At 40.7% G+C, this 22,277-nt stretch overlaps 1 protein-coding gene across 3 annotated transcripts in view; it reads right to left on the bottom strand.

Annotated features, from left to right (window-relative positions):
• The window catches only part of vtg3 (vitellogenin 3, phosvitinless), a 41,079-nt gene extending 19,225 nt beyond the window's left edge, over positions 1-21,854 (bottom strand). For all 3 annotated transcript variants that reach the window (XR_016495324.1, XM_021599921.3, XM_090232275.1), the window contains exons 1-25: positions 21,701-21,854; positions 21,589-21,609; positions 21,334-21,485; positions 20,851-21,102; positions 20,575-20,736; positions 20,272-20,420; positions 19,504-19,654; positions 19,199-19,356; positions 17,969-18,134; positions 17,478-17,609; positions 17,029-17,247; positions 14,819-15,036; positions 14,628-14,725; positions 14,381-14,505; positions 14,189-14,290; positions 13,968-14,087; positions 13,619-13,808; positions 13,422-13,509; positions 12,891-13,076; positions 12,655-12,790; positions 12,396-12,564; positions 11,942-12,051; positions 11,751-11,846; positions 11,310-11,522; positions 3,470-3,615 (exon numbers count right to left, since the gene is read on the bottom strand). Coding sequence is in view for 2 of the 3 variants with exons in the window: in XM_021599921.3 (XP_021455596.2) it covers positions 3,470-3,615; positions 11,310-11,522; positions 11,751-11,846; positions 11,942-12,051; positions 12,396-12,564; positions 12,655-12,790; positions 12,891-13,076; positions 13,422-13,509; positions 13,619-13,808; positions 13,968-14,087; positions 14,189-14,290; positions 14,381-14,505; positions 14,628-14,725; positions 14,819-15,036; positions 17,029-17,247; positions 17,478-17,609; positions 17,969-18,134; positions 19,199-19,356; positions 19,504-19,654; positions 20,272-20,420; positions 20,575-20,736; positions 20,851-21,102; positions 21,334-21,485; positions 21,589-21,609; positions 21,701-21,740 (3,599 nt within the window). In the remaining variant the exon portion in view is untranslated. The remainder of the gene's footprint in view (positions 1-3,469; positions 3,616-11,309; positions 11,523-11,750; positions 11,847-11,941; positions 12,052-12,395; positions 12,565-12,654; positions 12,791-12,890; positions 13,077-13,421; positions 13,510-13,618; positions 13,809-13,967; positions 14,088-14,188; positions 14,291-14,380; positions 14,506-14,627; positions 14,726-14,818; positions 15,037-17,028; positions 17,248-17,477; positions 17,610-17,968; positions 18,135-19,198; positions 19,357-19,503; positions 19,655-20,271; positions 20,421-20,574; positions 20,737-20,850; positions 21,103-21,333; positions 21,486-21,588; positions 21,610-21,700) is intronic.
• Positions 21,855-22,277: the final 423 nt, after the last annotated feature.

The raw sequence follows: 22,277 nt of genomic DNA, 5'->3' as shown, positions 1-22,277 counted from the left end.
AAAACTCAGGATTCTGTAAAGGCATACCCCAATGAGGATATGTGTTTACTTATAGCTTCCTGTGCCAACCGGAAGTGCCATAATTGGTGTCACAGGGGCTGTTTCGAAGGGTTAAAAAAGTCAGATCTTTCCAAAACTTCATGTGTGATTAGGCAACCCCCATGAACTGTATATCAGTCATTTTTCCCATAAAATTTAAAAGAAAAACTAAATCACACACACACAGCTTGGAAGGGGGGACGTATTGGGGTGCGTAGAGACAGACAGTGCCTGCAAAAGTTAGCTTTGTTCGAGCTAAAAAAGAACCGTCAGACCTAGAGTTCTGAAACTTTAGAAACCTGTTCTAGACCTCAGGTCGATAGTGTGTGGTGAGTTACTTGGCTCTAGAAGGTTCTCGGACCGAGAAACAGCCTCGTACATTTGCAATGACTTCAATTCATTTTGACCATTACAAAAATGACGACATTTAGAAAAGTCTCAGAGACGCAAGACTAGGTGCATTGCAACCGCCTCGGCCCATATAGATGGACCCCAACGTTTCTGTCCGATTGCTCATTCAAGGACCCTGTAGCAAGGCATGGAAAAAAAGTGGATTTTCAGCATCAATTAGGGTCTTGCTCGGGCACCAAATGACCTATTGAGCCGAAACTTGGGATTCGGGGTCGCCTCAGCTAGGCCTACACATAACATCAGAACTGGACTCGCAGCTAGAACGTAACTACGTGTTTTACATTTTTATTATGGTTTGAACAGAAGGCGTTGTGAATTTTGGGCCAGCTCTGTAGTATGTGATAGTTGGCTACTAAACGAGTTGGAAAAAGTGGGTTTGGTGTCAGTTTGTATCAGTTTGGTGTCAGAATGATATCTAATTGACTGATGGACAGTGACTTGCTGGTGACTATTGTCCATTTGCAATATGGTTAAACAGTGAGGTAACATCACCAAAATGACATTCTGAAATCAACACAACGAGCGATGGAGAGGAACCAGAATCACTGCCAAGCCATCCCAAGTTCATCGGGCCAGTCAATTTCACATTCCTGTAGGATTTTTGAGCATGACAAATTCGTGATGGTACATGCCCATTGAAACATATTGCAAATGCACGTGCACTTGCAATATGATTCAACAGTGAAAAAAACATCACCAAATCGACATGATGAAATCAACACAACGAGTGATGGAAAGGAACAACTATCACTGCCCGGCCATCCTGTGTTCATCAGGCCAGTCAATTTTGAGCACGTCACATTTATGGCATTTGGCCAAAGAAAAAGTGACTTTTGACTTTGACTTTTGACTTCCTGTGAAATCATATCGCAAATGGACAAAACATATGCCTTATGCACAAGTTAAAATTTTAAAACTAATTATGATAATAAAATTGGACAAAAGTGTATTCATACAGTTCTTACACATGTGTAATTGACAAAAAAAATCGAAAGAATTTCGAAAAACAGTCCAGAAAGCACTTTTTAAGGGGTTGCTAGGTTTTTGATTTTTTTTTTCTCACTTTTTCAAAATGTTGCTTTTGGATGTTGACTTGTGTTGCATTTGCAATATGAAAAACCACGATGGAGCGCGCTCGCCACCTGTTGAATTTTTAAAGTGTTACACCTGGCATTTGCAATCAACTTTGAACGAAACGACGCCGAATTGAGTGGTATTGGACACCGTGTATATGGTTTGTCCAGTGCCAATGACTTCCCATTGTCCATTTCAGGGGGGTGTTCCCTTACATATACAGCACATTCTGAAAGTATTCATAAACCTTGAATTTTTCCACAATTTGTTACATTACAGCTTAATTCTAAAATTGATTAAATTGTTTTTTTCCTCATCTAGCTACACACAATACCCCATAATGACAAAGGAAAAAATATATTTTCGTGAAAATGTATTAAAAACAGAAATATCACATCTACATACATACATAAGTATTCAGACCAATCCTTTATTCAGTACTTTGTTGAAGCACCTTTGGCAGCGATTACAGCTTTGAGTCTTCTTGGCTAAGTTCTGTCAGATTGGATGGGGAGCGTTGCTGCACAGGTATTTTAAGGTCTCTCCAGAGATGATTGATCGGGTTCAAGTCCGGGCTCTGGCTGGGCCACTCAATGACATTGAGAGACTTGTCCCAAAGCCACTCCTGTGTTGTCTTGGCTGTATGCTTTGGGTCGTTGTCCTGTTGGAAGGTGAACCTTTGCTCTGAACCTTTCAGGGTCCAGTCTGAGGTCCTGTGCACTCTGGAGCAGGTTTTCATCAAGGATCACTCTGTACTTTGCTCCATTCATCTTTGCCTGGATCCTGACTAGTTTCCCAGCCCCTGTTGCTGAAAACCATCCATACAGCATGATGCTGCCACCACCTTGCTTCACCGTAGGGATGGTGCCAGGTTTCCTCCAGATGTGATGCCTGGCTTTCAGGCCAAAGAGTTCAATCTTGTTTTCATCAGACCAGAGAATCTTGTTTCTCATTGTCTGAGAGTCCTTTAGGTGCCTTTTTGGCAAACGAAGCGGGCTGTCGTGACTTTTTCTGAGGAGTGGCTTCTGTCTGGCCACACTACCATAAAGGCCTGATTGGCGGAGTGCTGCAGAGATGGTTGTTCTTCTGGAAGGTTATCCCATCTCCACAGAGGAACTTTAGAGCTTTGTCAGTGTGACCGTCACGTTCTTGGTCACCTTCCAGACCAAGGCCAAAATGCAAGCTGTCATCAAGGCAAAGTGTTTCTATTTGAAGAATCTCAAATATAAAATGTATTTTGATTTGTTTAACACTTTTTATTCTACAATATAGAAAATAGTACAAATAACGAAAAACCCTTGAATGAGTAGGTGTGTCCAAACCTTTGACTGTTACTGTACATATAAATAATATATCATAGTTGGTACAGTTTGAATGAGTAATTTGGTGACATTTTGTACAATTTAAATACTCTAGAGTTTTGTGTTGTGAGTGTTAATTGTTTTTTGATAGTGAGTGTCTTTACACAATGGGAGACAAAATTGGTGTTATTCCTATCGACCTGAATGTGGTGTCATATTTAAACTAAGTTGACTTGTAATTGTCATTTGTTTTTTGTTCTTGAGCTATGTCTGTGTATTTGAAATTTGTGAGAAAATTTGCTTAATCTTGAAAATTCTCAGTAATCTACAGCAGCATTCTAGAATTCTATTGGGGTCAAAAGGGTTAAATCAGTAGAGTATCTTTAGAAAACAACTTTTTTCCAAATTCAGTACATGTTTCAGGTCAACGGGTGCTTTTTGTATGACATTACATGCAGTCTGTAGATCGGCTATAGCTGGTTCACAGAGGAGTCAGTACATCACAGTGTCATCAGCATAAAATAACCAATAGCATTTATATACAATGTGAATAGTCACACGACCTGCTAATACATTACTCTGATTGCAGTAGGATTGGGAAACTGAATATAATTTTCAGTGTACTGAATGTGTGCTTGTCTCACCTTTTTCCAACCTCTATCATGTACCCTGGAACAGTCTTCCAGTGAATCTTGGCCTTCAGAGTGGGTCTGGACCCAGGCAGATGTGCAGTGGCAGTTTTCATTGACATCTCATATGACTGACACTCAGCTCCCCATCTTAGGTGCATCTAACATGAAAAGGAGAACACTTATGAAGCCATCACATTGAACAACATGTCATGTTTCTCCAATCCCTATTGAGAGATATCTCTTCCCACCTTGTATCTACACTATTTAGAAAAAAAGGTTTGAAAAGGGTTCTGCCCCTCTCCTGATACGAGAACACGTTTTGGATCCAGGTAGAACTGTTTTGGGTTCCATGTAGAACCTTCTGGAGAAATATTTCTACATGGAAACCAAAAGAGTTCTACCTGGAACCAAACAATTGTTCTTCAAAGGGTTCTCATGTGGGGACAGCTGAATAACCTTTTTAGGTTCTAGTTAGTACCTTATTTTCTTAGTGTACTGCCTATTACCTTCAGGGTTGGGAGGGTAAACAGATTACATGTAATCAGTAACATGTAAGGGATTACAAAAATTAGTAACTGATCTGTTACGTTACCAGCAAAAATGTTGTAATCAGATTACAGACACTTTTGAAAAACTAGATTACTTCGAGGATTACTTTTAAATTCAGAAAGGATGTTTGCAAAAACATATTTGGCACCTCTCTGTTTTGAAATGACATTCAAATCAGCATTGAAAAAATGCTCAAATGTAAGTTTGTTCCACCTGGGTGTCTGACCACAAGCCAGAGACCACTATGATGACACACCAAATGTGTTGGATGTGGGAATGGATCGCGGGAAAAGAGCAGGAATAGGCTTATATAGTCTACAGTCCAAGATATGTCTCCAATGGTGTGACTACTGCCGGCATACAAAGATTATCCAACTTGAACAAACGCTTGGAGGTAAGGATAACAACCGTTTTGTAGTCTATGGCGAAATGGATATCAATTATTATTAATATCTACATAGCGCATTGATGTGAATCACACTGCTGCTCTCTCATTTAGTTATTTGCGCCTTATGGATTGTGGTTGTTATGGATGGCTGTTCACAAATTGAAATGTACATTTGAACCAAAGAAAATCAAGAAATTTAAGTTGCACAACAATCACTGTTCTTGAAACCAGTGGACAGCCAGTGAAATATGCGCTCTTGCAACAGCTGCATAGTGCGGATCCCAGCCTATAGAATAAAGGTGGGCATTTTATTGCTCAATCTAATTCATGCTAATAAGAAAAGAAAATACATAGGCCTAATGGACACATGCTCAAATTCGCACACGTTTGATAGACTTAAAGGGGCAATATGTATTTGCTACATATTGTGTGAAGACAGCCAATGTTCCTTTTTTCCAAGAATATTATTTTTGTTGGCGAAATAGCTCCGTTTGTTCTTCACGTTTGGCTGAGAAATCGCCCGGAAATTGCAGTCACGAAAACGCCGAAAAATATTCCAAATTAACATCGACAGAAACATGGAAAACATTGTTTATAATCAATCCTCAAGGTGTTTTTGGTTTTTCAGTAGGACCGATTGGAATAATGTCTACCTCTGTATTTTACGCGAGAATCACCCTGGGAGCAATCAGGTGACCAGTTGCACAATGTACAGTGCCTTGCGAAAGTATGCGGCCCCCTTGAACTTTGCGACCTTTTGCCACATTTCAGGCATCAAACATAAAGATATAAAACTGTATTTGTGAAGAATCAACAAAAAGTGGGACACAATCATGAAGTGGAACGACATTTATTGGATATTTCAAACTTCTTTAACAAATCAAAAACTGAAAAATTGGGCGTGCAAAATTATTCAGCCCCCTTAAGTTAATATTTTGTAGCGCCACCTTTTGCTGCGATTACAGCTGTAAGTCACTTGGGTATGTCTCTATCAGTTTTGCACATCGAGAGACTGACATTTTTTCCCTTCCTCCTTGCAAAACAGCTCGAGCTCAGTGAGGTTGGATGGAGAGCATTTGTGAACAGCAGTTTTCAGTTCTTTCCACAGATTCTCGATTGGATTCAGGTCTGGACTTTGACTTGGCCATTCTAACACCTGGATATGTTTATTTTTGAACCATTCCATTGTAGATTTTGCTTTATGTTTTGGATCATTGTCTTGTTGGAAGACAAATCTCCGTCCCAGTCTCAGGTCTTTTGCAGACTCCATCAGGTTTTCTTCCAGAAGGGTCCTGTATTTGGCTCCATCTATCTTCCCATCAATTTTAACCATCTTCCCTGTCCCTGCTGAAGAAAAGCAGGCCCAAACCATGATGCTGCCACCACCATGTTTGACAGTGGGGATGGTGTGTTCAGGGTGATGAGCTGTGTTGCTTTTACGCCAAACATAACGTTTTGCATTGTTGCCAAAAAGTTCAATTTTGGTTTCATCTGACCAGAGCACCTTCTTCCACATGTTTGGTGTGTCTCCCAGGTGGCTTGTGGCAAACTTTAAACAACACATTTTATGGATATCTTTAAGAAATGGCTTTCTTCTTGCCACTCTTCCATAAAGGCCAGATTTGTGCAATATACGACTGATTGTTGTCCTATGGACAGAGTCTCCCACCTCAGCTGTAGATCTCTGCAGTTCATCCAGAGTGATCATGGGCCTCTTGGCTGCATCTCTGATCAGTCTTCTCCTTGTATGAGCTGAAAGTTTAGAGGGACGGCCAGGTCTTGGTAGATTTGCAGTGGTCTGATACTCCTTCCATTTCAATATTATCGCTTGCACAGTGCTCCTTGGGATGTTTAAAGCTTGGGAAATATTTTTTGTATCCAAATCCGGCTTTAAACTTCTTCACAACAGTATCTCGGACCTGCCTGGTGTGTTCCTTGTTCTTCATGATGCTCTCTGCGCTTTTAACGGACCTCTGAGACTATCACAGTGCAGGTGCATTTATACGGAGACTTGATTACACACAGGTGGATTGTATTTATCATCATTAGTCATTTAGGTCAACATTGGATCATTCAGAGATCCTCACTGAACTTCTGGAGAGAGTTTGCTGCACTGAAAGTAAAGGGGCTGAATAATTTTGCATGACCAATTTTTCAGTTTTTTATTTGTTAAAAAAGTTTGAAATATCCAATAAATGTCGTTCCACTTCATGATTGTGTCCCACTTGTTGTTGATTCTTCACAAAAAAATATAGTTTTATATCTTTGTTTGAAGCCTGAAATGTGGCAAAAGGTCGCAAAGTTCAAGGGGGCCGAATACTTTCGCAAGGCACTGTATGTGAATTGATTGCCCTCCATCTATATTCAGAGCTTGTGCTGTTAGGTGACCTAAACTGGGACATGCTTAACACCCCGGCCATCCTACAATCTAAGCATGATGCTCTCAATCTCACACAAATTATCAATGAACCTACCAGGTACAACCCCAAAACTGCTACCAACCTATATCTATCCTACCCTGCCTTTCTAAGGTCTTCGAAAGCCAAGTTAACAAACAGATCACCGCCCATTTCGAATCCAACCATACATTCTCTGCTATGTAATCTGACTTCCGAGCTGGTCATGGGTGCACCTCATCCACGCTCCAGGTCCTAAATTATATCACAATCACCATCGATAAAAGACAGTACTGTGCAATTGTCTTCATCGACCTGGCCAAGGCTTTCGACTCTGCCAATCACCACATCCTTATCGGCATCTTGGTTTCTCAAATGACTGCCTCGCCTGGTTCACCAACTACTTCTCAGAGGTCGGACCTCTAGCATTCTCTATGGGGGTGCCACAGGGTTCCATTCTCGGGCCGACTCTTTTCTTTGTATACATCAATGATGTCTCTCTTGCTGCTGGTGATTCTATGATCCCACCTCTACACAGACGATGCCATTTTGTGTACTTCTGGCCCTTCTTTGGACACTGTGTTAAAACTTCTTGTGGATCATTGGGACGCTACCGTCCCACCTGGCCAGCATCCTGTGAAATTCTAGAGCGCAAAATTCAAATTACAAAAATTCTAATATTAAACATTCATGAAAATACAAGTGTCAGTTAAAAGCTTAACTTCTTGTTAATCCAGCAGCTTTGTCAGATTTCAAAAAGGCTTTACAGCACCATGCGATTATCTGAGGACAGCGCTCCGCACACAAAGCATTACATTAATTTTCCAACCGAGCAGAGTAGTCAAGAAAGTCAGAAATAGGGATAAAATTAATAATTTGCCTTTGAAGATCTTCATCTGGTTGCAATCACAAGGGTCCCAGCTGCATAACAAATGGTAATTTTGTTCGATAAATTCCTTCTTTATATCCCCAAAAAGTATGTTCCATTGGCGCGCTTGACTCCGTAATCCACTGGTTTCGCTCATTAACCTTTTGTGACTAGGGGGCAGTATTTTCATTTTTGGAAAAATAACGTTCCCGTAGTAAACGGGATATTTTGTCAGGACAAGATGCTAGAAAGTGCATATAAGTGACAGCTTAGGATAGAAAACACTATAAAGTTTCCAAAACTGTAAAAATATTGTCTGTGAGTAATACAGAACTGATATTGCAGGCGAAAGTCTGAGAAAAATCTAATCCGGAAGTGACTCATCTTTTGAAAGCTCTGCCTTCCAATGCGTCCCTATTGAGCAGTGAATGTGCTATCAACCACATTACTTTTTCTCCGTATTCCCCAAGGTGTCTACAGCATTGTGACGCAGTTTTTTACGCATTTATGTTGAAGAATACCCGTAAGCAGCTACAGTATGGTGACCAGGGCACAGTTCGGGGCAGAAGGTGGTGTACAGCAAGCGGCAACGGTGAGAGACTTGTTTCTGGATAGTAGGCTATCTCTGCAGTAGATTGCAACACCGCCCCCTTTGGCAGTTCTATCTTGTCGGAAAATGTTATAGTTAGGGATGGAAATGTCAAGGTTTTTGGTGAACTTCCTAAGGCAGGATTCAGACACGACTAGGACATCCGGGTTGGCAGAGTGTGCTACAGCAGTGAATAAAACTATCTTAGGGTGGAGGCTTAACATGCATGAAACCAAGGCTTTTTACGGTTACAGAAGTCAACAAATGAGATCGCCAGGGGAATGGGAGTGGAGATAGGCACTGGATTAACCTCTCATCACCAGAGGAGCAGAGGAGGAGTAGGATAAGGGCACGGCTGAAGGCTATAAGGACTGGTCGTCTAGTGCATTTGGAACAGAGAGTAAAAGGAGCAGATTTCTGGGTGCGGTAGAATAGATTCAATGCATAATTTACAGACAAAGGTATGGTAGGATGTGAGTACAGTGGAGGTAAACCTAGGCATTGAGTGATGATGAGAGAGGTATTGTCTCTAGAGACATCAATTTAACCAGGTGTGGTCACCGCATGTGTGGAAGGTGGGACAAGAAGGTTAGCTGAGGCATATTGAGCAGCGCTGGAGGCTCTACAGTGAAATAAGACAATGATCACTAACCAAAACAGCAATGGACAAGGCATTTTGACATTAGGGAGAGCCATGCGTAGCCAAGTGATCATGGGGTCCAGTGAGCTAGCGGGCGGGCATGGGCAAGCAGGCTAGCAGATGGGCCTGCTCGTGCGGTTACGTTGGCAGACCAGTCGTGATGGATCAGCAGGGGTCGGTGTAGTAGAAGGGTCCAGGCCAATTGGCAAAATAGGACCTCTTCAGCTAACAGTCTGGTATGCTCTAGACAGCTAGCGGGCCGTGGCTAGCAGATGGAAAATTCAGGGACGTCGTGACGGAGGAGCCTGTTGAAAAATCCCCTCAGGCGGACTACGTCGATAGTTCAGTTGTGATGGATTGGTGGGGCTCCGCATCGGCAATAAATTGGGGTCCAGGCCAATTGGCAAAAATAGGTATTGTAGCCCAAGGAGTGGCTGATGGAATTCTTCAGCTCGCCGGGAGATGGGCCTAGCATAGGCGAGCTCCAGGCTAATTGGTGCTTGCTTCGGGACAGAGTCATTTTCCAGGAGAAGCCAATCGGCTAGCAGCTAGCTAGCTGCAATTATCCAGGTTAAGAGGTTCAGAGCTTGTGGTAGGAATCCGGGGATATGGAGAAAAAGAAGTCCGATAAGCTCTGGTCTGTGCAGACTGGCAGGAGTTGTCCGGGCTAAAGGTTAGCTGATGACTGCTAGCAGTGGCTAGCTGACTACTAGCTAGGAGCTGGCTAGCTTCTGTGTGGGGTTCTGGTTCTCAATTAAAGAAAATAGCAGATCCATACCACTGTGGGTGAGGCGGGTTGCAGGAGAGTATGTTGAAGTTGGGTTTAAGAAAAATATAAAAAATATATGCGAAGAAAAAAATATTTAAATATACGTATACTGTATATATACCGTATATGTATACACATGGGACACGACAAGACGAAGAAAAAAGACGCCTGACTGGTACGTCATCTTGGATTCTGTATAGACTCATAAGATGCTAAAAACAATAATTGTGATATCATGGATGGTCAGCCCTTGCATCCATAGCTCTGTCTATTAATCTGAGAGTGGTTATATTTCTCAAGGCCCCTCCCTCAGCTTTTTACCAAAACAGAGGCGGGGAAACTGTTTTGTTATTGCTTCATCTGTGGATTTGTCCTTTAAACAGCTGCATATTATCAACATATCAAAGGTTCACCAACAAAACGGTAAATAATAGGCCTTTTGCAAATGCAGCACATGGCATTAATTATTCACATGTAAATAGCACTTTTCAGTAGCGCTTAAAGCCTGCAATTCCATGAGCGCAGCATTTATTTTTCAACTCGACTCAATGAGCCCACCGTGACCACAAAATAATTAACAACAGAGTAGGGATAGCTAATAAGTTTTGGGGTGATGCTCAGGTAAAACCTTTCCAGAAACAAGTCTCTCACTCACTCACTCTCACTGGTCATCCCCAAAGCCAACACTTACTTTGGCAGCCTTTCCTTCCAGTTCTCTGCTGCAAATGACTGGAAGGAATGGCAAAAATCAGTGAAGCTGGAGTCTTATATCCCCCTCTCTAACTTTAAGCATCGGCTGTCAGAGCAGCTTACCGATCACTGTACCTGTACACAGCCAATCTGTAAATAGCACACCCAACTACCTCATCCCCATATTGTTATTTATCCTCTTGCTCTTTTGCACCCCAGTATCTCTACTTGCACATCATCATCTGCACATCGATCACTCCAGTGTTAATGCTAAATTGTAATTATTTTGCCTCTATGGCCTATTTATTACCTTATCTTCCTACTCTTCTACATTTGCACATGTATACATATATTTTTCTATTGTGTTATTGACTGTACGTTTGTTTATATGTAACTCTGTGTTGTTGTTTTTGTCGCACTGCTTTGCTTTATCTTGGCCAGGTTGCATTTGCAAATGAGAACTTGTTCTCAACTGGCTTACCTGGTTAAATAAATGTGAAATAAAGAAATATTAACAATTTGGCTAATCTATACTTCCATATTTCCAAGTCGTATACTTGAAGATCATGGAGTATATAATTTATTGGACTGACTGGAATTGTGATAGACTTTGGTTTTCCATGTAAAGATATAATTTAATCATATTATTATATGTAGTAGAACGCAATGGGTTTGAAGAAGCCTACTTAACCAACCCATAAAGTAAAATTGAACATCCATATATGGCCAGCTATGTAAACTTTAACATTGATTAGTCCTGCAATAGATGTTGTTCAATTGGTAACATACATTTTTGTCTTCTTCTAATGCCTCTTAAGGGGAAAGTAATCTCAAATTAACTCAATGTAATCAGATTACGTTACCGAGTTTGGCTAATCCAAAAGTTAAATTACTGATTACAATTTTGGACTGTTAACTATTAACAGACTACATTTAGAAGGTAACCTACCCAACCCTGATTACCTTTAGCTGCTCCTGCCGGACCTTATCCACATTTGCATCTGTGCACAACTTCCAGTTGGCCTCCTCCCCAATCTGAGACACGATCAGCTGGGTGTTGTCCATCTGGGCAGCAGGGGTGTAGAAAGCAGCTACTTCGTAACCCTCTGGCTTTGTGTTGCCATTCATGGCCAGAACCTTGATGGCGAACACTGGTTCAGAATTGGCATTCAAAGCCTGAGGAGGAGTACAAGAAGGCACAAAGGTCCTTATACTGCCATCACTGTTTTGTAAACACAACTAGGTTTCAGAGTGAAATACATAATACTTCCGTCATGTCTGAAATAATGCAGACAGTGATGACACTGTCTTTGAATATTGATTGATATGAATATACCCCCCTTAAAACAACAACCACAACAAAAAGTTACACTAGTCAGTGGTGCACTTCAGCCATAGCCCTACCTCAGAAGCAGAAGCTTCTTTGGCTTTGAAGCTTGCTTGATGAGATGTTCTGCTGCTTGAGGAACTAGAGGAGTGATGGAAACTCTTGGTTGCGTACTGCAAACACAAAAATAGAGTAGAAATGGTCATATACTGTATGAACTTAGCAATGTATGTGTGCAGATCATGACAGTACAACCATGACCAAGTACCTTGGGAAGCTTCTGCAGGGTGTCAAGCAGGTGGCGGACACTAACTGGGTACTTGGTTAGGCTGGCGTTCATCTCAATGTGAATCTTGTCAACAGGTTTGTTGGACTGGACTGATAATGAAAGAGAGGAATTTTATTTTAATAGTCACACTTATGAAATCTAATGAGGCTTGTTTTTGTTTAATGGAATTCCATTTCCCTTTCAAATGTTGGTGCTTTATTGTGAAAGAATGAAAGGCGAAGATAGATTAGAGGAATGTATATAATAGGTCCAGTTAAGTAAGGTGTAAGCAAGGACTGAACCCTGCCACAGGGCTGATGTACAGTCTGGGGTCGGCAGCACAAACGGTGGACCAGTTCCTGGCACATCCAATAAGGCTCAATAAATGACGGTCCAAAACAATGTACAAGAAAAAGCCTATTACGTCATACTTTATACTTGTATATGCTGTTACCTGGTTGAATTGTACATGCAAAGTTGGTGTATCCCAAGAAGTAGTAAAGGGGGTATTCATCAATGTAGTGTGATCTCGTTGCCTCAAACTCAACACAGAAAACTGCCCCATAGATGTTAGTCTCTGCACACACCTTTACTTGTGGATGGTAAATGTCAAATTTTACAATCTATTTGGCAAAAAAGAAAGCATATTAGGAGTGCACACATATCTCTCTTACTTTGCGTGTAATAATCTTTGCCTTGGAGAGTGATTGTACCTTTTGTCCAGAGGTCAAATATCTTTGCTTAGGTGGCTCTATATCCTTATTAGCCTCAACAGAGTCAGGCATCATTGGGGTCATTTTAGCACGTGATGGCTCCTCAATATTCCTTGAGACCGCATATACGTCAAACCTATTGTAACAAGAAGAAAGCTAGCAGCTGTTAAGTTACTATCCATTGCGACACTTAAAATATTGTTTTTGACAGGTCTAATGAAATGTGAGAAACATACTTGACTGAGAAAAGTTTAGTCTCCTCTTTGCAAGCAGGAAGGTCAATTTCAAATGTTTTTTGTTTGACGTTCATTTTCATGCTGAATTCCCATGGTATGGCAACTACTGTTTTACTCTTCAGTTCCGCACCACACTGGAAAATGTCAGTGTTTATCCCATGGAAGACAAATTGGTCCTTTGAGAAACTGCAGCAAAATTACATGTAGAACACAATCAGTTATATTAGCATTGAACAATAATTGAGCCATGAAAACACTCTGTAAAATGAAGCCATTGATATGGGAGGGTTCATCATAGTATTGTTCTTCTCATAATATGATGCAACATATTGAATAAATACTTGCCGAGGCCTGGAGGGGTCCAGCTCTGTAAGCCGCTGCCCTCAGTGCCTCCAGATCACACTTACTTGGTAGTGCTGCAAGCAACCCATTGCTCTAGCACTACCTCTCTTTCTCACTATCCTTTACAAGAAACATACAAATATGCAAGTTTGACTGCCCCAGCTACCAAAACATATATACATATTTTACCCAGCAAATCCATCAGTCACTAGTGAAACATCTGAGGTCAACAGTTGTCCCAGGCGATCAGTCAGTGGTGGGCTGATTGCAGCCTTAGCTACATAAGAGAAAATGTTTGTGTTTTATTGATTTTGTATATATATACATTCATTTAAAAAATGGTATTCTGCTTTGTAATTCAAATGGCCTTGGTATTCAATGTTTACCATTGACGGTAATGGTTGTTACTGTGTTATAATATTTGCTGATTTCCAGTGGGAGACCAAGGGAGGTGGCTTGGATGTAACGGGTCTCAAACATAAGGAAGGGCTTGGTCCAGTGCCATGACATCCCCTTCTGAAGATTTTCAATCATACTCCAGACTGGACTCTCTTTGCCTGCAGATGGACTGACAGTCTGCATGGAGATACCGTGGCAGAAGAGCACAGTGTGTAACAGCTTATTGAGACCACAGGAAATGTGTATCATGAGGTTTTGTTATTTCCCAGAGTGGATAGAGAGGGACATGATGTTATACTGAGTAACATGCAATACTTGATTGACTAGAAATCTCACCTTGATAACACTCTGAATTAAGTCATTGTTCAAATCCGCGAAGAAGAACTCTTGACCAAAGATTCGTGTATAGGCAGACAAAAGAGGCTTATCCCCGGGCAATGTCTTCCAATCTTGCAGCTGAAAGAAGATGATTCAATAGAACAAAGTTGAGTTTAAAGGGATGGTACAGTACATTTGAGGGCACTTTCTTACTTTTTCTTGAAAAGTCATGAACTCACCACTTTGAATATGGCCTCAAAGTCAGCGTAGCTGAGATGGCCGTTAAAAACTTGAATGTTCTGTCTAAACAGTTCCTTAATTCCGTCAGCACGGAAACCAAGCTTTATGACAGAAACAATAGTCAAATAATGTTTTACTTCAGCATGAAACAGAACAAGTACAAAACAATTAATATGAACATTAGCGATTACCTCCACAAGTTGTAATATTTTGCCAATGAAATGGAATTTCCCTTTAGTCACTATTTCTGTTGGGATGTAGCTTGCAGCATTTTTCAGCATGAAGATCTCAGTGGCTGTACCAATCAAGAAGTCGTCTGGATATTCAAGAGATATGTGGTCAGTCAATGTTTTTGCGAAGAAAACAGTTTCCTCAGCCTTTTGTATACTGTATGTTCTCAAAGTAAACCCATGCCGCTTATAGGTGTTTTGAACTTACCATTAAACCAATCTAGGTGCATGGCTTTGCTGTAGTGGTAACTGACACGACCAAATTTAGGGGCCAGGATTTTCACAGCGACATTGCAGGCTGTTGAGCTTTAACAAAGATAACAAAACAGCCACAGTTTAAATGCAAAATCAGAAGCATTGACACAACAAATGTCACTCTGCCCTGACAGAAACACTCACAGGAAGTGGTTGTCCGGAGTGCTTGATTTGGCAATGCTCCCAATGAGAGAGTAAGAAAAGCTAGCCACATGCATGTCAGCCTCTTCCAATAGGAATGCAGTCACTGTAGACACCAAAGCCAAAGGTGGCTTAGTTTCAAACAGAATCATACATGCCAGCATACGAATCTCAGTGGGAAGGTGCCTCTGCACAAACAGGCTCACTGTGATGTCCTGGACCTGAAAACACATACGTAAGACATACAGTAGCTAAAGTCATATTATCAAAGAGATTAGACTGGGACTAATACAAAATCCGACTGTATGTCAACTGGTCATCATTTCGTCTGATATAAAGTAAATTTAGTAAATCAATAGATACTCAGTTGCATATTTTTCAATGAGGTCTTTAATGAATTTTCATTTGGGGAATTGACTTGATATCCTAATGTGAGTGGGTTGAAATGTTATTGACACCAATTTAACTCTGACACCAGAACCACAATATCTATGACCGACTTCCTAAATATTATCACCTTTTTAATTTTTTGGTTTGTATTCTGGAATTCAGATTTTAGTTGTGAATGTGTACACAATGAAATAAACCAAACTACTGCTACTACTACAGTGCCTTGCGAAAGTATTCGGCCCCCTTGAACTTTGCGACCTTTTGCCACATTTCAGGCTTCAAACATAAAGATATAAAACTGTATTTTTTTGTGAAGAATCAACAACAAGTGGGACACAATCATGAAGTGGAACGACATTTATTGAATATTTCAAACTTCTTTAACAAATCAAAAACTGAAAAATTGGGCGTGCAAAATAATTCAGACCCTTTACTTTCAGTGCAGCAAACTCTCTCCAGAAGTTCAGTGAGGATCTCTGAATGATCCAATGTTGACCTAAATGACTAATGATGATAAATACAATCCACCTGTGTGTAATCAAGTCTCCGTATAAATGCACCTGCACTGTGATAGTCTCAGAGGTCTGTTAAAAGCGCAGAGAGCATCATGAAGAACAAGGAACACACCAGGCAGGTCCGAGATACTGTTGTGAAGAAGTTTAAAGCCGGATTTGGATACAAAAAGATTTCCCAAGCTTTAAACATCCCAAGGAGCACTGTGCAAGCGATAATATTGAAATGGAAGGAGTATCAGACCACTGCAAATCTACCAAGACCTGGCCGTCCCTCTAAACTTTCAGCTGAGGCCCATGATCACTCTGGATGAACTGCAGAGATCTACAGCTGAGGTGGGAGACTCTGTCCATAGGACAACAATCAGTCGTATATTGCACAAATCTGAACTTTATGGAAGAGTGGCAAGAAGAAAGCCATTTCTTAAAGATATCCATAAAAAGTATCGTTTAAAGTTTGCCACAAGCCACCTGGGAGACACACCAAACATGTGGAAGCAGGTACTCTGGTCAGATGAAACCAAAATTGAACTTTTTGGCAACAATGCAAAACGTTATGTTTGGCGTAAAAGCAACACAGCTGAACACACCATCCCCACTGTCAAACATGGTGGTGGCAGCATCATGGTTTGGGCCTGCTTTTCTTCAGCAGGGACAGGGAAGATGGTTAAAATTGATTAGGAAGATGGATGGAGCCAAATACAGGACCATTCTGGAAGAAAACCTGATGGAGTCTGCAAAAGACCTGAGACTGGGACGGAGATTTGTCTTCCAACAAGACAATGATCCAAAACATAAAGCAAAATCTACAATGGAATGGTTCAAAAATAAACATATCCAGGTGTTAGAATGGCCAAGTCAAAGTCCAGACCTGAATCCAATCGAGAATCTGTGGAAAGAACTGAAAACTGCTGTTCACAAATGCTCTCCATCCAACCTCACTGAGCTCGAGCTGTTTTGCAAGGAGGAATAGGAAAAAATGTCAGTCTCTCGATGTGCAAAACTGATAGAGACATACCCCAAGCGACTTACAGCTGTAATCGCAGCAAAAGGTGGCGCTACAAAGTATTAACATAAGGGGGCTGAATAATTTTGCACGCCCAATTTTTCAGTTTTTGATTTGTTAAAAAAGTTTGAAATATCCAATAAATGTCGTTCCACTTCATGATTGTGTCCCACTTGTTGTTGATTCTTCACAAAAAAATAAAGTTTTATATCTTTGTTTGAAGCCTGAAATGTGGCAAAAGGTCGCAAAGTTCAAGGGGGCCGAATACTTTCGCAAGGCACTGTAGTACTGCTATTACTACTAACGCTGTGGGGGTCTCTGACTGCCAGGTGTCTCAGAGACTGCACGGCTGCACTTAGCACACGGGCTGGGAGTGTCACAGGAGCGGCAGACACTCCGGGGAGGAAGCGCCTGATGGTCTTAATGCTGGATGGGTGGCCTGCATTCCCAATGGCCTTCAGGGCTAGCACCATGTCGAATTCATTGTTTCTCTTCAGGCCATCGATCACCAGGTCCAACAGGGGCTGTTTGAGACGGACGTGTCACATCTTGAATTCTGTAATCTGCAGTGATTGGCAGCTAATATCTATTCAGAAAGAGTCTGAACAACAGCAAAACTACAGAAGATTATCGTAGCAGTAGTCATAACATTCACAATACCAACTTCTGCCATATAACCAGAATAAACTGGAACATAGATTATGCATTTGGTTTCTTTACCAGTAAGTAATGCAATGGTAATTGAGCCAATTACCTGAACAACTGCCGCCGGGCAAGACCGACCATACTCATAGGTACAGTACCTGTAGACCAGTGATCCATAGGACAACACCACAGTGTTCCACAGCATTGGGTGGGACTTACTGAAGGGCATGGACAGAAACTCCTACAGAGGGACAATTGATTATGAATCACTCTGAACACATCACATGATTTTTTTCATCTAGTGTAAAAATAAATGTTAAATGGCCCATAAGCCCATGTAGGGACAATGTACTCTTTGTCTTTCTACTGTATAACAATAATACCTCCAGTAATGTAGTGATCATTATGCTAAAATCCAGTCTGTGTATTAGTACAGTGGGATTCCAGTTCCATGTTTTACAGTAGCCAGACAATGGGAGTGATATGCCATGTGTACTATGTCATACCAGCATACTTCTGATTAAAGTTCAACTAAAGTATACGAACACCCCAACCACAGTTCTTATAAACATATGCAATTTAAACAACCAAGACAATCACCTTGGCCATCTCCATCAAGTCAGTCTCTGCTGCTAAATGATTAAATGCGATCAGAAGTGTTTGTCCAGCCTCGTTGGCTGATACATCACCGGCTTTGAATCTGTTCTTCAGGAATTTGAGGACTCTTGCATCTGCAACTTCAACAATCGTGTCCAAAAGCCACCGTCTGACAAGAGAGAAGGATGACAATTAAAAAAAACTTTGTAGCAAACATAGGCAATCCTTTGAAATATTACACTTAACATAGAAATGTTTACCATGTAAACCATAGAATGTTTAAATTAATATAAAAATATGTCTATATATACACACACTACCGTTCAAAAGTTTGAGGCCACTTAGAAATGTCCTTGTTTGTCCATTAAAATAACAAAAAATTTATCAGAAATACAGTATAGACATTGTTAATGTTGTAAATGACTATTGTAGCTGGGAACGGTATATTTTTAATGGAATATCTACATAGGCATTCAGAGGCCCATTATAATTTTAGAAGGCTAGTTGATCATTAGAGAACCCGTTTGCTATTATGTTAGCATAGCTAAAAACTGTTGTTCTGATTAAAGAAGATATTAAACTGGTCTTATTTAGACTAGTTGAGTATCTGGAGCATCAGCATTTGTGGGTTTGATTACAGGCTCAAAATGGCCAATTCCATGCGAGAAATTGCCAAGAAATTGAAGATCTCGTACAACGCTGTGTACCTCCCCCTTCACAGAACAAAGCAAACTGTCTCTAACTAGAACAGAAAGAGCAGTGGGAGACCCCGGTGCACAACTGAGCGGGAGGACAAGTATATTACGGTGTCTAGTTTGAGAAACAGAGACCTCACAAGTCCTCAACTGGCAGCGTCATTAAATAGTACCCACAAAACACCAGTCTCAATGTTAACAGTGAAGAGGCGACTCCGGGATGCTGGCCTTCTAGGCAGAGTTGCAAAGAAAAAGCCATATCTCAGACTGGCCAATAAAAATAAAAGATTAAGATAGGCAAAAGAACACAGACACTGGACAGAGGAACTCTGCCTAGAAGGCCAGCATCCCAGAGTTCCAGCTACAATAGTCATTTACAACATTAACAATGTCTACACTGTAATTCTGATCAATTTGATGTAATTTTAATGGACAAAAAACAAGGACATTTCTAGGTGACCCCAAACTTTTGAACGATAGTGTACATACAGTAAAACATATACATTTGATTATAAATTAAATAAACATGAATATGCACCTGTGTTCATCATTCCCTGAGAGCTGTTTCCACAGAACCTCGTGGTTTTCTAGCGATGTCACACGCAGGAGTTGGAAAAGAACAACAACATCCTCACTTGTTGCACTGTCCGTCTGGTAGATGTTCGCTTGGGCCAAACGTTTGATCATGTCTGCAATCTGTGAACAACAATGTGGTTGCATTTGTTTGAGGCATATCACATGTTAGCAGTAAATAATCATGAGCCATAAACATTTTCATGACAGGGTGAGGAAAAAAACATTTTTAGAGCAAGTTTTGAGTATTATTGATACCCTGTTCTTTACCTTGGGCACTGGATCATCCAACTTCTTCATCAAAATGGGGATTTGGGCCAACACTTTCACAAACTTGTAAACTAGATTCCCTCGGCTAATCATGGGACCAACAGCAGGGGTCACCACTGTGTCAGTTACACTGAGCAGCACAAGCTCTTTCCTAAAGGAGAGTCAACAAGAAGAGCATCTAACACATACAAACTTTGGCATCCTGGTGAGTATGCCTCACTATAGCCCCAAGACTGAGAAGCTCTCAGTGAACCTCTTCGTTGCACTTCATCTAAGGCTGCGTTTACAGGGAGCCAAATTCTTATATTTTTTATCACACATTTTTTCTTTTGACCAATTAGATCAGCTGTTTTGCCAATAATCGGGCAAGAAATCTGAATTGGGCTGTCTGTGTAATCGCAGCCCTATAACTCGTCTCTGGACATCTCCTCCTGGACATTCCTTCACATAATTTAGTGTTAGGCTGTGTTTTCACTACGGAAGCCCAATTGTTATTGTTTGCTCAATTATTGGCAAAAGATCTTATTGGTCCAAAAAAACATTTGTGGATTTCATCAATTATCAGAGTTGGGCTGCCTGTGTAAACGCATCCTTAGTGTGTACATGGCAAATAAACCACATTCACCTATTATTCTGTATGTTGGTGTTTAGTCATTACGCCTCTAACCGTGCCATCTCTTTCAAGTCCTCCAACTACAAGGTGGTTCTCATTTTCAGACACCCAATTTTATATAGTGAAATGAAAGAAAACAATGAGATTTGTCATACGTGGCTTGCAGTTTGGAGTTCCCCCCTTTCACGTTGAATGGGGAGAAATGCTGGCGCTCCAATGCATGAGCCTTCTTGATCAGGCCTCCGTCAACTGTTGGTTTCACTGTGTAGACATATCTCACTGTTGAAATGACGGAGTCACCTCTCTAGATGACGTAAAATAATACAAAAAGTATTGAAAGTGAGTGATTGTTAAAGTATACTATTTACCTCGATGGTCTCTGTAGTGTTGGCACTGTATACTCGTTTAAATAGAATTGTGCATGTTCACATATAGGTCTATGGATTGGAAAGACAAACCTCTTTGGAAAGTTTGTTGTCGACAGCAAGTGCCATTCCTCTGTAAATTGCTGCCTTTTTTTTGCAGTTATTAATGTCAACAATTTGGGTGACCGACAATTCTTGGGAGTTGGCATCCTCCTCATTGGCATACGTACTCTGGCACAATCCATGGATCCCGAACTGATAACAAATACATAGAATAAACCTCACATTAACAGTGCTCTCTGCAATTTCTTTACAGATGAAAATGCAATATAACGTAAGCATTGTTTATGTAAAACCTGTTTTAGTTACCTCCTCAAGCTCATACACTCTTTGGGTGGTCTTGACTGTGACTTGGAAGAACCCAATTATGCCTCTCACAATATTGACGATGGTGTCAGATATTTCAGCAGAGGTGCGAATGTCACCAACCCGTCCCTTGGCGTACTCGAACATGAAGGGTTTGCTGAGCTCGGCAGCAATCCGTTTGGTAAGCTTTGGTGAGGCATCAAATGCATTCTTCCCTGGGATGCCATTGAACTCCTCAAAGTTCAAGTTTGAAACCTTAAAACAAGAAAATATAATTGGATCACCAGGTAGAATGAATTGCTTATTTACGATTAAAACACGTTTTTCAAAAGGAGTTTGTTTAAATTCCCAGGATATTGACACATTTTATTTTCATCAAAAGAAACGTAGATCCTTAAAATAACACATGCAGTACATTTCTCTTCTGAAAAATTAGGTAAAGGTCTATGAAGTACATTGCATTGGTAATTTTAATTGAATGCATACCCGGAGAAGGAATGTTTGTGCAGACACACCAATGATCTTGACTTTGCACACAAGTCTCACACCAGACTCTACAAGGTTTGGCATGCCACGCCCAATATTCACCATTCCCTCATATCTGTACTCATAGGTTTTCTTAGGGTTCAAGCCAGGCTCTACAATACATCATTGATATATAATTATTCATGAAAACATGCTCATTTGAATGTAGGGTTAGTTTTAAACGATACATTTCAAATCACTTGATAAAGAACTCACCATAACTGATATGGGCACATGCTGAAATGAAAAAATGAAAAAATAATAAAAAAATTGTCATAAGTAGCTAATTAAAAATAATTTCCATATTTTTGTTTCTCTGCACACTTACCGGCCAAGGCCACAAGGTGACAAAGAAGGAACCCCCACATGGTGAAATCCAGGAGTGGGATCCTGCAGCTCAACGTTTCCTTTTATATGCAATGCTGTGTTCTCAATGACTAAACGAGTACATGACCCAGTGTCTGCACAGCACATCTTTGGCATCAATGAGGGGCATAAAGTAACAAGGGGGCAAAGGTATGTCAGACGAGTGTAACCAGTGACGTTGACAGTGGTCAGTATGACATGGAAAAGGAGGACATTTCAGGAAAAATAAACAGTGATCTAAAATGGACACTAATAATCAGTGCTTTGTGAAACTCACATTACAAAGAATTGTTTAAAATTCAACATATTTGACCTTATTTGAATGCACAAAGTGTGCTGCTTGCACAAATAATATATTCACAGGATGTACACAACATTAGGAACACCTGTGCTTTCCATGACATAGACTAACCAGGTGAAAGCTATGATCCCTTATTGATATTAATTCCACTTCAATCAGTGTAATGAAGGGGAGGAGACAGGTTAAAGGAGGCTTTTTAAGCCTTGATAAAATTGACATGGATTGTGCTTGTGTGCAA

The sequence above is a fragment of the Oncorhynchus mykiss genome, chromosome 4, assembly GCF_057628025.1.
Source record: "Oncorhynchus mykiss isolate SJ-2025 chromosome 4, ASM5762802v1, whole genome shotgun sequence".
In the NCBI taxonomy this organism is placed as follows: domain Eukaryota; kingdom Metazoa; phylum Chordata; class Actinopteri; order Salmoniformes; family Salmonidae; genus Oncorhynchus; species Oncorhynchus mykiss.
The sequence above is the reverse complement of the archived record's forward strand: the minus strand, read 5'-3'. Positions and strand labels throughout refer to the sequence as shown.